The sequence below is a fragment of the Homalodisca vitripennis genome, chromosome 8 (genome assembly GCF_021130785.1).
Source record: "Homalodisca vitripennis isolate AUS2020 chromosome 8, UT_GWSS_2.1, whole genome shotgun sequence".
Lineage (NCBI taxonomy): Eukaryota > Metazoa > Arthropoda > Insecta > Hemiptera > Cicadellidae > Homalodisca > Homalodisca vitripennis.
In genome coordinates, this window is record NC_060214.1 from 52808138 (window position 1) to 52824216 (window position 16079).

At 38.0% G+C, this 16079-nt stretch overlaps 2 protein-coding genes across 2 annotated transcripts; both read right to left on the reverse strand.

The window, feature by feature from the left end:
• Window positions 1-3237: 3237 nt before the first annotated feature.
• Window positions 3238-3774, reverse strand: LOC124368166 (leucine-rich repeat extensin-like protein 5). The gene has a single exon (XM_046825442.1). The coding sequence runs from the start codon at window positions 3772-3774 to the stop codon at window positions 3238-3240; it is 537 nt and encodes a 178-aa protein (XP_046681398.1).
• A 384-nt stretch (window positions 3775-4158) lies between these two features.
• Window positions 4159-4872, reverse strand: LOC124368167 (proline-rich extensin-like protein EPR1). The gene has a single exon (XM_046825443.1). The coding sequence runs from the start codon at window positions 4870-4872 to the stop codon at window positions 4159-4161; it is 714 nt and encodes a 237-aa protein (XP_046681399.1).
• Window positions 4873-16079: the final 11207 nt, after the last annotated feature.

Sequence of the window (16079 nt, forward strand, 5' to 3'; positions counted from 1 at the left end):
AAACCATTTTTGTATAGTCAAGGACGGTCCATCTCTGTCTTCGGAGTTTCAGGTGGTTTGAGTTTTCAAGCCATGTTTCGATGGCATCCGTGGTCTCCGAATTAAAAACTCTGCTTCTTCGGCACTATCTCCACTATCGGTAGCCGCACGTTCATCAGCAAAGCCGTGAGCTTGTACTTGGTTTCGGCTTCGAGTTTACGCAAGAGCTTCGTCGTAGTCAGCGTTCCAGAGGTCGGCCACCCATAATTGTGCCTTGAGGCACGCCGGCTGTTACTTCATATTCACGCTGACCCACCTCGATTTCCCAATCAAGCTTCCTTTGTCGAGGGGGTAGTCTAAGTATACTACTTAGTTAATGTTAGTATTATATATGGTAGTCAATGTTAATTAGCCTAAGTCGTCAACTCATTTCCAGATTTTCTGGTTCACCACAAATCTGTGCTCTAAAGCGATCAAAATGTCTTCCCAATTTGCGCCTGTTAAAAGCATTTTTTACGTTCCGAATGTAAGGAGAATGACACACCTTGAGAGCTTTGAGGCTCCCAGACCATGGCCTCTCAAGCTGTCTCCGTTACCATCTGAAATCGCGCAATTGTCGATCTCCCTTTCGGAAGCCATGTTGGTTTATCGCATAACCTCGGCACGATCCGATGTCGTTGCAGAAGCGACCTTGAATGAGCTTCTCAGCAGTTTTTCTGCTATATCCAGCATGCAGAGTGGTCTAATCGTCGAAGGCGTTATAGGGGTTCTTTCCCTGTATCTAGACATGAACCAATCTCTGCCGCTTCCAGACAGTGTGGGGAAATCGTGCCAAGAGTAGCTAAACATGCATTGTAAGCACTCAGAAGTGATGCGTGGATACTTCAGAGCACCAATTCTTGATCAAGCGGCTGGGATTGCCATCGAGCCTGGCGCTGATGGTCTTGGCAGATCCTGCAATTCCTTGGTGGGTGAAGGGTGTTTTTTCACTGCTGGTTGCTACATAACTGTCTCTTCTCCCGCGGCGGCGTGATTCAGGATAACAACCACTATGCTGTTCATTACAGCAGGAGATTTCGGCGCTTCCGGTGCAGCTTTACCTAGTCGTTTAGTGACAATTTCGTTACGCCTTAAACCCTCAGAGATCTTTATTGAGGTCGTTGCAGGATCTCCTTCCACAATGCCGTCTTTTACTTGCTTTGATGGCCTTATTCATAGCTTCTTTTGGCCTGCTTATACTCATTCGAGTAAATACCCTCGTCAAAGAATGTTTCGCTGCTCTCCGTTGCTTGTCGACGTAGCTTAGTGACATGTTTTTCGATGATCCGCTATCTCGATGTCCACCAGTAAGCCGGCCTTGTGAGCACCCCGATCTTTCGTTGTTTTTTTTTTTTTTATTTTTCCCCCCCCATTTTTCTGGCATAAGGCGTTGCATGAAGTGGATAATCACCTTCACTTGTTCTTGACACAATTTACTCCGTCCTCCCTCCGAGTAGTGTACTTGGGAGTTGGATTTACCTGAAGAGTAGCCATGCTCCGTGTAACGGGACCGTTAGCAATGATCTTGATCAGTTTCCTGGAGTTCCACTTTCCGCATGTGTAAAGTTGCGTAGCGAAGTCGATTCCAGTTCGGTCCTCTATGGACGAATGTACATATGGTGGTCGCTCGCCGCTGTAATTCTTTGATACCCTCAGTTCTTGATAATTTTGGCATTCTGGGGGTCGCAGCGTAAATTCCAGGATGGTTTCTCGGTAACCCGCCTTCGGAAAGGTTGTGGTGTTCCCCGGTGGTGTTTAGCACTACCAAGGTCAAGCCTCGCTTGCCGAGGTCCGCGGAGTTCATTTTCCTCGGGTGTCAGATAGGTCTGTACCCAATCACCGATTTAGCATTAAAGTAGCCACAGACAGATGACCTCACCAGCCAAGCTTAAGGATAGAGTTTTCTACGTTTGCCTGTTTTTTGAGGGGGAATTTACAACGATCCCCCTCATTTGCGTTAGATAGGACGCTTTTAAAGTAGGTTGTTGGGGTTTTTGGATACAGACGAAACCATTTACCACTGCACTTGCAACGCGGTAATCTTCTTAGGGTGTTGTGATCCAGATTGCTGCCATGCCGAGTTATCAGCGAACCACGACCTACTTTGGATGTTTGGTATTGTTCGCAGATAAGGCAGATGTTCGATCTTGTCTTCAAAGAGCGCTGGCCACAGCTAGATTTTGCGGACGAAGGCGACCTATTCAGCTTACATTGTAATACGATTGTCATGTCTGCTCTTTCGGAATATTCGGGAAGAAAGCGCCATTGCGGAATGCCTCTACAAGCTAATGGAGCCAAGCAATATGGCTTGTGCTATTTTGATTCTTCCCTTTTCCAGTGCACGCATAAAGAAGCATTTTGGCATCTCGTACAGTCAACCGCCTTATGGTTTAACCCCGCCGCCAACTTATAGCAACATTTACTTCTATCTAGGCCCTACGCAGTTACCGTGTTTGAAGTCCCAAAACCGACGGCATCTGAAACAGCGGTGGTCACTTTGACGACTGGGGCGAATACAGCGTTATCCATCCAATTTTTTATGCGAGCTTTGTCGAGGGCCTTGTCTTGCACTGGTCTCGTTCTATTTCGCAGAAAGCCGCCTCGCTTGTCCTTTTTGATGGCCTTTATGGTCCACGCCAGTTGCCGTCGGGTATATTTACTTTCGCCTTGATTGCCTTAAGGACGATCGGCAATATGTTTCGCCTTCAGAGGTTGAACAAGGACAGCTTTGTTCTTCGTTTTCTCCTGTTTTGTCTTACGACTGGCTATTCATATGTTTGGACCTTCATTTCCTGGATTTTTCAGGTTTCTTCGGTTGTGTCAACCGGTTCCCGTTACTCCTCACAAACACCTTCCTTTCTTTTTGAGTTTTCTCCCTGTCACTTCAGCCCATTGGGTATTTTCGTTTAGCCGGTTTTGTAGGCAAGAATTCTTGATACAGAAGAGAAACGGGGGCTCGGGTGTCGATATTTATAGGCCTTGGAGAGGTGTTCGTACGTACTGGGATTGTAGGGTTTGGTGGTTGCGGCACTCTCGGCTGGGAAATGCGTCCGGGGAGGTTGGCGGCGGGGTCTGGCGAGGTCGGGCCGGGTTAGGGGGGCGGTGATTACAGGAGGAGGGGTTGGAGTCGGGAGCGATGCTAGGGGATAGAGGGGGGGAGGGTTTGAAGGAGGGGGGGGGGTGGGGGGGAGCAAGAGGGGGCGGGAGAGAGCTAGTGAATTAGTTGGAGGGATGAGAGGTGGTAGTAAGGCGTGTAGTAGATGGGGGGGGGGGCAGAAGACGGAACAAAGAAGGGTGGAAGAACCGGGGGAGAGGAGGGTGGGGGGAAGGATTAAGGAGAGGAGTAGAGGAGGATGTGGGTGGGAGATGAGGGGGGGCGGGGAAGGGGGGGTACACGAGGTGGCTGAAGTGGGAGGTATTCGGTGTGGAGCGGTTGGGTGAGGGAGTGCAGGTGTTAAGGGGGGTGGGGGGGTGAGTGAGAGGGAGGGCGAAGTAATAGCAGGAGGGAGGGTGGATCGGGTAGTTGGGTGGGGGTGATGGGGGAAGGGGGGGGGGGAAGCAAGGCTTGCGTGGCAGGCGAACGGTTAGGCGGGTGTCGAAAGGAGAAGGAAGAGGTGTGCCTGAGAGAGGGTGGTCGGGGATGTAGAGGGTTTGAACAGGGCAGGAAGAGAGGGGTGGATTTGTGACATGAAGAAGGGAAGAGGAAGAGAAGATGGTGGGGAGAGGAGCGCAGGGGTGCGGGTAGGGAGCGTTCATAGGAATTCGATGAAGTGAAGACGGAGAGGAAGCAGGTGTCGCGGACGTGGATGAGGTGTGAAAGGGGAGGGGTAGGGGCGGGGCGGGGGAGCGAGGTGGGGGAGGGTGGAGGTGGGGGGGAGAGGATGGGGGGAAGCAGGGAGTGGGGACGAGAAGAGATGTTGGAAGGGGCGGTGTCGAGGGTGGGGAGGTTTTGAGGGGGGGGGGGGTGAGGGTGATGAGGGGGTGAGGGAGTAGTGGAAAGGAAGGGAGGGGGAGGCTAAGGTAGAGGACAGAGGGGGGGGGGGAGGTGGGGGGGAGGTGCTGCGGGAGAGAGGAGAGGGGGCGGAGCGGCGGTGGGAAGGTCTGGGTACGAGGTGGATAGTTTGGTGGGAGTGTGTTTGGTTAGGTGTTGGGATGAGGCGTGGGGTGGCGAGGAGGGTGGAGAGGCGGGGCGGTTGTCGGGAGGGGGGGGAGGCGGCGCGCCGGGGGGGGGGGATGGTGGATGTGAGAGAAGTAGGTGTGGGGTACTAGGGAAGGAGAGGGGGGGTAGAAGAGAGGGGGTGTGAAGTGATGGTCGGGGAGGATCGTAGAGGACAGGAGGGTGGAGGAATGGGAGGGAGAATGGGGTGCGCAGGGGACGGGAGGTGTGAGCGTGTTGTGAGAGAGATGGGGGGGAGAACGGGGTATGGGATAGTCGAGGTAATGGGCGGGGGAGAGGGGGAGGTGGTAGGGCTGCGTGGGTGGGGAGTTGCCAGGGGGTGATTCGGGGGGAGGGTAGGCGAGCGGAGGGGTGGGAAGGTGGAGGGACTTGGAGTGGGGGAGAAGAAGTGGGGTGGGGAGAGTGTACAAAAGGATCGGTGGGGGGGAGGAGGAGGAGAGGTGGGTAGAGGAGGTGGTGAGAGGGGAGGTAGGAGAAAGGAAGAGTAAGAGGGGAGTGAGTAATAGCATGAGAGAAAAAGGTGGTGAGAGGAGGTGGAGGGATGTTGCACGAGGGTTAAGGGGGAGGGAGAGGTAGGGGTAAGTGGGTGTGGTTGGGATAAGGAGTGGGCGCGGGGTGAGAGGCAGAGAGGATGATTGGTGAGGCATAGAGGAGGGGGGATGGAGGGGAGGCCACATCACGGAGGATAGGAGGCGCTTCTTCTTTTCTTCTTTTTTCGCTTCTTTTTTTGTCTTTTTGCTATCTCTAGCTATATCATTTTCTTAGCCGTCGTCTTCGTCCTTCGTCTTTTTTATTTCTTCATGCTCTTAGCGCCAGGTGGTAGCAGTGTCAATAGCCTTTTGACATAACTTACTTTATTTCCCCCGTGAACGTTATTCCTGTCCTTGATATACGCTGCTAGGCTCGTCAATTTTAGAGGCCCAGTCGCTCTACCGGTTTTTGGCGGCATCCACCGGAATGGTACGAGTTAACTCTGTCCCGTGGAAGCGCCGAACACGGTTCTCTCGTTTGTTTGGTAAAGCTTCGCTCGTATCTGCTCGACGTCATGAGGGCGTCCTCTCCTTCTCTTCGTTATTTTTGTGTTAGTTTATCCATAATGTTAATAATTTACTCCAAAGCAAAAGGTCGTCTTCGAACGCGATTGCCTCAGGAAAGCGGGGGGGGTGTTCGCCTGACAGCTACCCCCTTTGCCGCAGAGCTCATGGCCATTGGAGCGGGAAAACGTATCCGCTCGACCAAACTACCTTCATCCCTTTCATCGGCTTCCTCTTTGCCTCACCGTGGGGAGCGGCAGTAGATGCGGGAGTTACCAACGCATGCTGCGCTACATGGGGTCAAGCCACATTTCTCTATCGAAGCAGTGTCACCAACAATCTGCTTGCGTACGTGACCCATTGGTCAGATGATGTGTACAACCACTTCATGTCTGAACGGGGAAGTTTTTGTTTTCCTATTTTCCGCGAAAAGCTATTTCTATTTCTCTTTTTGCCCTCTGCTTCCGAAATACAGTGAGCCTCTCCAACCCACATGAATACACGGGACGGTAGCTGTGACTCTTCAGCTCCGATGCTAATTTGGTCCACGAGGGCTATTTTAATTTCACCTTATCCGCCGATCTTACGATCCGGTTAGGACAAACCCCCGATCCGCCACCTGGGGAGCGCCCGGTAGGAAGTTTGGCTTTCACCCGGGGGATGTGTTGTGAGCGTGTGTTGTGGTGTGTGTGTGTTGTGTGTGTGTGGGTTTATTTGGTTAATAACTTCTTCTATGCAATCTGCATTACACTACTGATCAAGCAATTTATTTTCTAAATTTTAAATGTAAACAAATGTTTCTGCCTCTTTGATAAACTTCAGCTCAAATAATGAACAGCTGTTAAGTAGTCTATCAGTTCACTTTGTATTATCTGTCGTAGTGCAGTCTGCCGGATCCAATGTAAAACACTCTAAAATCAACAACTACTTACAAATAAAAAAGTTAATGAAAAAAAAAAACATTTTCCAGTGGACCAAATTTTGAATATAAACCATTCTTGAATTCCCTTGAAAACACACACAAAATTCCTTCAAAATCACACACATAAACACGAACACAAGAAATATACAGGGTGAGTCAGAAATATGGTAAAATATTTTAAGACGTGATTTTAGAGCTAAAAATAAGAAAAAAAATGTTATATAAAGGTAGGTCCGGAAACGCTCCATTACTGAGTAATGGCTGGCGAAAGATTTTGCTTTGTTTTCAGGTCACCTGGTGAAATTAAGTGATTCTGAAAGGTTTTGTTCTTACTTTATAACTCAAATAAGATGGATATATAAGGAAAATCACCTGAAAAATTAAATAAAACCACTCTAGAGGCTGAAATTTGCCAAAAATCTAATAACAAAAATACCGTCTAAAATGTTTGAAGTCGAATGACATTGTTAAATGACCAATAAACAAATTGTTTTTCCTAATACAGATTATAGAGAATCTAATTCTTAAAACAACCGTAATAAACAAAGTTAACTAAATGTGTAAAAAAGTTATGAAATGGACTCATCACGTGTTACACTACACAGCAATTTTTTTGTTGTTTTATAATTAGGAATGAGTATCTGATTGGTAATAGCTGGTAATAATTAATTATTTAGACAACAACTATTTAAACATTTTTAAATAATAAATAATCAGCTGGGCATTTATTATTAGATGACATATGTCACCTCATTGTTGAATAAAAACAACAAACTGTAAAGATACTATGTCTTTGTGTTACGTATTTCAACTAGTTATTTCCATCCATTTTATTAGTGATTTTGTGTTGTGTGTTTCATTTATTAAAAATGGAAGGTAATATTCATGTGTATTCAAGCTCTGATTTCAGACATGCATTTTAATGTATGGTTTGGAACGCTGCAATAGTACTTCAGCAAAACGTCTGTCTAGCAAAAGAACTTTCCTAACCGCAGGTGTCAAAGCGCAAGATTTTTGCCACTATTCATCAATGCCTATCTGAAACAGGTTCTTTGAAGTCTTCGGAGCATAGTAATGCAGGCATCGCCCGATCATGTAGGACTGGTGAATTAGAAGACTCGGTTCTTGATAAAATTTCTGATTATCCTGAAAAGAGCACTAGAGAATTGTCACTACAGTTCAATGTCAGCCAATCTAGTATTCGGAGAATACTACACGGAGTAACCAGTTACACCCATACCACTTCCAGCATGTCCAAGCAACTCCATGTTCCAGCAACTCTTTTTCCACAAGACTACGCTCCCCATGTTGTTTTTGTCGATGGCTCCTGTTATAATGCGCTGATGCAAACTTTTTGAATTAAAAAATGTTTATTTTTCACCAGCTGTTACCAATCAGATACTCATTCCTTGTTATAAAACAGCAAAAGTTTGCTGTGTAGTGTGATACGTGAGGAGTCAATATCATAACTTTTTTACACATTTAGTTAACTTTGTTTACTATGGTTGTTTTCAGAATTAAATTCTCTACAATCTTTATTAGGAAAAACAGTTTGTTTATTGGTCATTTAAAAAATGTTATTTCGACATCAAACATTTAAGACGGTAATTTTGTTATTAGATTTTTGGCAAATTTCATACTTTTTCTCAAAAACTGTTCACACTACAACCTCTAGAGTGGTTTTATTTGATTTTTCAGGTGATTTTCTTTATACATCCATCTTATTTTGAGTTAAAAAGTAAGAACAAAACTTTTCAGAATGACTTAATTTCACCAGGTGAACTAAAAACAAAGCAAAATCTTTCGTCAGCCATTACTCAGTAATGGAGCGTTTCCGGACCTACCTTTATACAACATTTTTTTATTATTTTTAGCTCTACAACCACGTCTTAAAATATTTTACCATATTTCTGACTCACCCTGTATATATATATATAAAGATTTATTATGAAACATCACATGTTTAATGATTAAAACCTATCACTGGAGTGGCTGGAACAGATTATTTTGTCTGGATTTCTTTTATCAGAATTTTATTTCTTTCATTCCTTGTGAACGAAGTCACCTATAGACCTGTTTTGCTAAAAAGGTAATTTCTTTATTGGCAAAACTAAGTTCAATGATGATGCATGCCATTCCATGGAATTTCACCGAGCTTTAACGAATATTTATACTTGGTTTATGAACAACCATCATGGCAACGAAAAAATTGCAAAATAAATCAATTTTAAACTCAGTTTACTACAATTATATATATTATGTCACATAATAATACATGTTGCCTAAACATACCCACACATTCAATATCTTCATTTAGTGACTTTATTTGTACACATTTGTTATTTAAAAACACTGCTATGAGACCAAAATGACTGACAAAATTGAATTTAGTCTAACATTTAGTAGTACAACTTGAGAATGATTTAATTAATAGAATTTATATTTAGAGTTAAAATTAATTCTTCACGAGACAAGGATGTTTTAATGTGGTGCACGTCCAGCAATGGGGCTTGAATGACCGTCATTAATACCCACCAATCAGTAGGTCCGTGGCACTATTTCTTGTTGATCCGTCAAGGGGACGAAACATTTATTTCTGTATGGTTTTCTCTCTGCCCATCTGTCCTCAGAATACCTCAAGCCTGTCACGCGAAACGAGATGTAGCGTAATCCTACTTCGCAATTGACCATGTTTATATAATTTGAATTATATAATTGAATTCCTATTATATTTATTAATTATGATATTATATTATATTTTATATAAATATAGTTTTAAGACTATTATATTATGCTTTTTCAATGAGGTCAGACTTACGTATTACTCATGTTAATAAGAGTCAGGAAAAATATGTAATATTACATTAAAACAGAGTAGCAGTGAGTAATTATGAGCTCATTTCATAGTTTCTTATCGAAATTTCGGTGAGTAAATTTACTAAAATAATAATAAAAGGTCATTACAACTTTATTTCATCAACAGTATATTTTATTACAATGTCAACGTCTCTTCACGTAAATAAAATCCCTAATTAATCACTCACGTCAGCATGAGGGTTCCTGAAGACTATAAATTCACCCATTTGCCCCAATGTATATTAATTTATCCATCTCACACACTTTTCATAAGCCCATCGACATATAAATATTATTTCGCTATGATATAGTGTTATAAAACACTAGAATTCTATTAGGTTTTGCGTTTTTTTATGTATTCTGAATGTGCATTGCTCATTTTAAATTAACTTCAGTGGGAATGTATTTAGTGGTGTTTTATCTATTTGTAATTTACCCAGCCTCTCGTCCAACATTTTAATACTAATAACTATTATTATTAATTTCCATTCAAAGCTACAATATTACAGTTTCATTACAAATCCTGAAGGTTTTAGTGATCATTAGCAACATGTCACAATAGTTTAATTAGGTTAAGGTTAGGTTTAGTTAGGTTAATTAACCTAATTCAGTCTAATAAATTTGACATTTAGTTAATTTTTTCTTCCATAACACAGTGTGCACATCAGTTCAGGCAAATCCTGCGTCTTGAAGTTAGTAATAATATCTACTGACTAACGTAAAAAAAAGTTATGACGATAATGCAACAACATAATATTGCATGTAAAAATATTTACAAACAAAGTAAAATTAACTTCTGGTAAATTTTCTAGAAATTAATATGACTTATATCTGTCTGTTAATATAATTAAGGCGAACAAGCATAAAGATACAAAAAGTAAAAACAAGAAAGCAAAACAAAAACTCTAAGTAGGGATAGTGGTAATTGTGAACGTGAACATTAATTTCGCTGAAAATATAATCCTTTTGATATTTACAGTTAACGTTAAAGGTCTCAGAATCCAAAAGAATATTTGTTTACCCTCGGTTTTACTAATGATCTTCTTAACATACTGGGAGTATTTTAAAATAGATATTTAGTCCCTCTGTTCCACTTATATTGTAAAACCAAATATACTTTAATATAAAAATATTTTAAATTTAACAATTGAAGAATGTCTCGTTTTATTTAGTCTATCACTAATAATGAATTTTGTGTTTGAATTAAGACAATCAATAAATTAATTTCAAATAATTGTGAAATTTTGAAATCTTAAATCTCTATAAATGCAATTATGTTATTCTAATTTATTTTCAGAAGGTTCAACCACAAAGTCTCAAAGTAGTTTTCATAGGAAATACATCGTGTGACAAGTGAGAATAATTTGATTCTATGTTTAACTACAACGATAAACCAATTGGAAAATGAATATAGGTCTACTATATTGAATCTGGTAGAAATAAATTTATCAAAGTATTTTAAAAATCTGCGTTCAATGCACTTTCTTTACATTTGGGTTATTTGGGTTGATCCGTTACTTAATAATGCAAATCCAATATTGCTTAATAATGCTAGGAAATTATCTCTTCTTGATTCATGTAAACTGTGACGGCAAAATTAGCCTGAATCCAGTAATGGATTACTTTACGCTGACAGTGTGTTATCTGTGTATCGCCATGATAGAGAACAGAACCCGACTGCCCAGTGTACAATCAGCTGATTGTAGCTGGCAACTGGTTCGGCTCCCCTGCAACCTTGTCGATAACGTATATGAATGGATCGCTCTACATTACTCGTTACAGCATGCGAAAACTTGTGACTTGTTGTGACATAGTAATATATTTCGGTTTCAATACCCCAGGTTTCATTCATTGATAAGTATCGGCATTTACTTTTCGAAACAGCAACCAGAACATACTACAAACAAATCAAAACTTTTACTCATACCTTAAATATTACCATGTAAGATATTTGCGCAGTTTTACGTGTAATAAAAAAAGGTTAAAAGCTGGTAAAAAATTAAACATCTTTTTTGGCAAAATAAATGGGCAGTTTATTAACTGCTAATCGCCAGTATATGTACAACACCAATTTAGACATTATTTTATATCTCCCGTAAGGAATTATTGATTGAGAAATGTCGAAAACTCACTCTACGAAGGATATAAGAAAGCAAAGACTCTCCAATACCGTATTGATAACATCAGAGGTGATAAATACATAATTATAGTAGGTCATACACAAAATATAGTTTCTATCACGTTTATATAAGATTATATGAATAATAACACATACTGAGTATTTAAAAAGAACTTAATAAAAACGGAAAGATATTTTTTATAATTTGCAAACTTCTTAACTATACAATAAATCTGAAACTTTTTGTATTTCTCTTAACTTGTTTTCTGCACTAACTTCTTCAATAATACGTTTGCATTAGAGAACTGGTTCACTTCGAGAGGTCTTTTCATCTAACTTTTAGTTAATTGGATATATTTTATAACTGAAATTTTGTCGGAGACTACCTCTATTTCAATAATAGTTAAGATTACATTATGATTTTCTCTTATATGTCTATGTAAAAGTTATATTCTTATTATTTTTATTAGCTTCTTTTCCCCTAAACAACAATTGGATTAAAATATACCATAATACTGTAATAGGTTAAAGGCCAGTATTAAGTATTACCTATATTGAAATTGCTCTACTACTATATTCACAGCTTAAATAGTTTGAAAAGCTATTTTCAATTTTGACGTCGATTGATAATAACAGAATTATATAAATAAGTTTGTTACATTTAAGAGCACATTATAACATTATTGTGTTTATGCAGCCTACTAATATTTCAGAATTTACTTAGATACAAATGGGAGGAAAGCACAGGAATTTATGCAATATTTTTCTCTCTATTATGATAAGTGAGGTAGTAAATATTATTTACATTCAGAAAAATATACTTTTGGAGGACCAATAGACTTAATGTTGAGGACGGAAACTTTCATTATGTACTGTACTGTAATCCTAATAACACGAACAACTATCATATTATTACATTCCCTATTATGTGTAGTATTTTGAATTAATTTTATTCAAAAATCTCAGACGACTTACTTATATCAGTACACAGTACGAGGAATAGCAACATATTTATGGACCACTTTGAAGACATTGCTTTTGAAAATTGGAGTATTAAACCCAAAATTTGGTTACGGTATGTTGATGATGTCTTTTGTGTATGGGAAAATAAAATTAACATCCAAGACGAATTTTTAAAACACATCAATTCAATTAGACCATCGATAAAATTTACTATTGAAAATGAGGTTAACAGTGAAATTCCATTTCTTGATATTTTGATAACAAAAACAAAAGAAAACACAATTAAAACAACATTATTTTACAAGAAGACTTTCAGTGGACAGTACCTTAATTATAATTCAAATCATCCTCAACATGTAAAAATTGGATTAGTACAAAATTTGTTTCAGAAGATTAATAATTTGGTAACTGATAACAAAGATAAAATTTTAGGAGAAAATTATACTACAGAACTTTTGAACAACTACCCTCCATCAATTATTGAACGAGCTAAGGATAAAAAACAAAATTTGCAAGCAAATTACCAAAACAGACAATCCTAAATATCTCACTACCGTAACTATTCCTTATGTAAAAGGAACATCAGAAAAAATTCGTAGAATAAATTATAAATTTAACATCCGCACTGTTTTTTAAGTCCCAAAATAATATAAGAAGTTACTTAACAAAATTAAAACCGAAAAACAAACATCAAGAAACCAAGAATGTGATATACAAAATTGACTGTGGTTGCAACAAGACGTATATCGGCCAAACATCAAGACCTGTGGAAATTAGAGTAAAAGAACATATTTATAATTATAAAAAATAAAATATTGAAAAATCTAAATTAGTTGAACATGCAGTAAAAGAAAATCATCATATAAATTTTGAATCGTCTAGTGTTGTGTTTAAAGAATCTTCCTGGACTAAAAGAAATAAAATTGAAAGTGCGTGTATGACAGTTTTAAAAGATAATTGTATTTCCCAACCTTCCATAAATTTCAGTGATATTTTTATACCATTAGTGAAAAAAGAAATCCATTCCAAAATTATGAATTGCAAACCATATTTTTCTACATAATTCTTTTATAATTTATTAGTTTTTGGTCTTTACAGTTAGTTTTAAATTTTATTCTATTTTATCATATGTTTCTTCTATTTTACACATATGTTTTTTTCTGTAAACAATGTCAAACTGATGATGCCTTAACCGGCGAAAGCGCTATTTTAATAAATTTTATGTGGAAGTATACAAAATATGTCTTTTCCATTAAAACCAACTTACTTCCACCAAGGATACAAAGCAGAAAACACTTCCTCTTTGTCAAAATAAAATTATAACAGTGTGTGACAACTGTTTCAATCACATGGTGTTATATACAACCACATATATATACAATATACTTTCAAATTTATAATAATAACTTATCTATCGTTCAAAATACATCTTCTTTCTTTCAGTCTGTTTGCATTTTTATATGACTGTGTTCGGTTTCCTGCTGGATATTTCAAGAACTAATAATTCCATGAGCCATGAACTTAGCATAGGACGAAATTTTTTATGTAGAAGACGTCGTATTTTATGATATTTTATGTCCGTCTTTGGGATTTTGTTGAGCCTTGCATAGCCTATAAATCCGAGGGATATCTTAAGAAAGATCTCATATTTTGCATGGCTGTACAAAACAAAAAAACTAAGATTCCAGGATTAAAAATCACCTCTTACTCAAATTTAAAAATCCTAACACCAGTGTTAAACACGCAAAACAAACTAGAAGCAAATCGAACGGCAGTGAACTTGCTACGCGCATTTAATTAACAGATTAGACCGATTCATGCTTTATAATAATAAATGTGTTTGTTATCTGGTATTTTAATTAATCGTTTTTTTTATCATTAGTACAGTTCAACAATTTATCACATGCTTTTAGGTTATTTCTTTAAACAAGGTAATAGTAGACAACTGATTTCATTGTGATGATTAGGCTACATGTCTTTGCATGTCACGAGATTCTAATCGCTTTGTTTAAAAATTTATTTATACTGTGATTTATAGTTGGTATATCGATCACCCAATGTCACCAATGTAAAACCTATAGCTAATCTTTAGTTATATCCTGTAGAGTGTCATGCACTACTACATCGAGTTTATGTTTGTTTTATAGAAAGAAAGCTTAATTTAAAACGTTAAGTGTACAGGATAATTTTTTCGAATTATCTTATGGCCAGACAGACGGATAAAACTAATACTTTCAAACCAGTTTATAAATTGATCTCCTGTGAATAGCCCTATTTCATAAATTTAAGATCTGTTTGGAAGAATTTCCCATCTTTAAATCGGTTGTTAAATGCATCGTCACTTCTGCGATGTTTGGGTTACTACTAAACTGATTATATGGGATTTGTTCGAGGTAGTAGCTCATGTTACATTCAAACTTTCTTATGGTATAGAAGAAGTCGCTGAAACATGACAACTTGTTTACAGTTTTTCTGTATGAAGCTCCACTACTTTTCCATATTTATTCTGATATCAACTACAGGCTACCAGATTATTATTGTGTATCCAAGTATTTATTTTTGATTAACTGCGTATTGTTGACCACAATATTTTTCATTAAAAAAATTATATAATTTATAATTATGTGTTTTATATTTATATAATGGATTCGAAAATTATTTATTATGTGATTTTTTATATGTACATTACAGTAGAAACGGCTAGCAACGTAGTAAAACAGACAATTTGTAATCCACAGTTGATAAAAGTATAACTTACCAGTTTTTTCAAGTAGGCAACATTTTAAAATATTTAGTTCCATTTTTTTATTGCTAATGAAACATAATAGATATTATTTACTAACTGCTCTTATAAATAATGATTGCACTTCCAACTTGCCTTTTGATGGCTTTTGGAGTCAGGCTGTGATATTAATGCAGGGCGTTCCAACAAAGATATTCCTTTAAAAAGTCCTGTTTTGGTGCGTGCATTATAATTTTAATCGGTACATTTTAGTTGTATAGCAATTTCTATTTGCAAATAGCCTTTTATATTGATAGTATTTAACTATTGAATAGTGGGCAGATATCAGATCATAAAACGTCGCATGACTGTTGTTGCAACACCTAACTGTGGCCTTACTAATCCTTACATATGTCTTCAGTGATGAGCATTAAACAAAAGGCAGATTATTTTAAAGAACTTTACTATCTTTTAAACATTTGTTTTGAATATTTTTTGTGAAATATAAGGATTTATTTTGCAATAAATTAAATTAAATATGGCATTGGTTATTATTTAACAGATATTTTACGCCCACTGGTAACAAAAAAACACGTGTCGTTCTCGTTTTGTTCAATTTTTACAAGACATGCTTGATTGGTAGTTTTATACTCGTATTAGCCCTAAAAAGTACCTACGCTATTGTAGAATAACAGTAATTTACATAAATTATGAGATGAAGAGAGTATAAAATTATGTAGAAAGTAATTCAAGTCACCGGAATTCTTCGCAAAGGAATCTTGAGGCAAACGAATGAAGATATATGATAAGACTTTTATATCTTATTAAGAAGTTAAGGAAGTCACTCTAGTGTCAGACAGACAGATCTATTGTCTGCAGTCAGATATGTACTGGCTATTGTCTGATAAGGTTATCAGTCCATGTCCGAGTCTGTGTTGTGTTACATATGGAACATTGTTGAATTATAATCCAGGATTAGAAATTATAAAAATCTGTCGGTAACTCAATATACTAAAGCATACTTTCATTCATATACTTTGTAATAACTTTCCTGTGGAGTATTTATAAAAGGACGACTAACGGCAGTTTTACATCGTGTAAGGAGTATTAATACATAATCATTATAGTAAATTTCGTAGTTAGCCTTAATTCCAATGAAAAATTGCTTAATAATGGTCATATATTTCTCCTAAAAGAACATTAACCCAAATGAAAATCGACGTTTCTCATGTATAAATTACGTTTCCTGCAAAATTCAATTCTATAAA

What these genes read in the sequence shown, in the direction of transcription:
- LOC124368166 (XM_046825442.1), bottom strand. Translation starts at nt 3,774, where the DNA reads ATGAACGCTCCCTACCCGCACCCCTGCGCTCCTCTCCCCACCATCTTC.
- LOC124368167 (XM_046825443.1), bottom strand. Translation starts at nt 4,872, where the DNA reads ATGTGGCCTCCCCTCCATCCCCCCTCCTCTATGCCTCACCAATCATCC.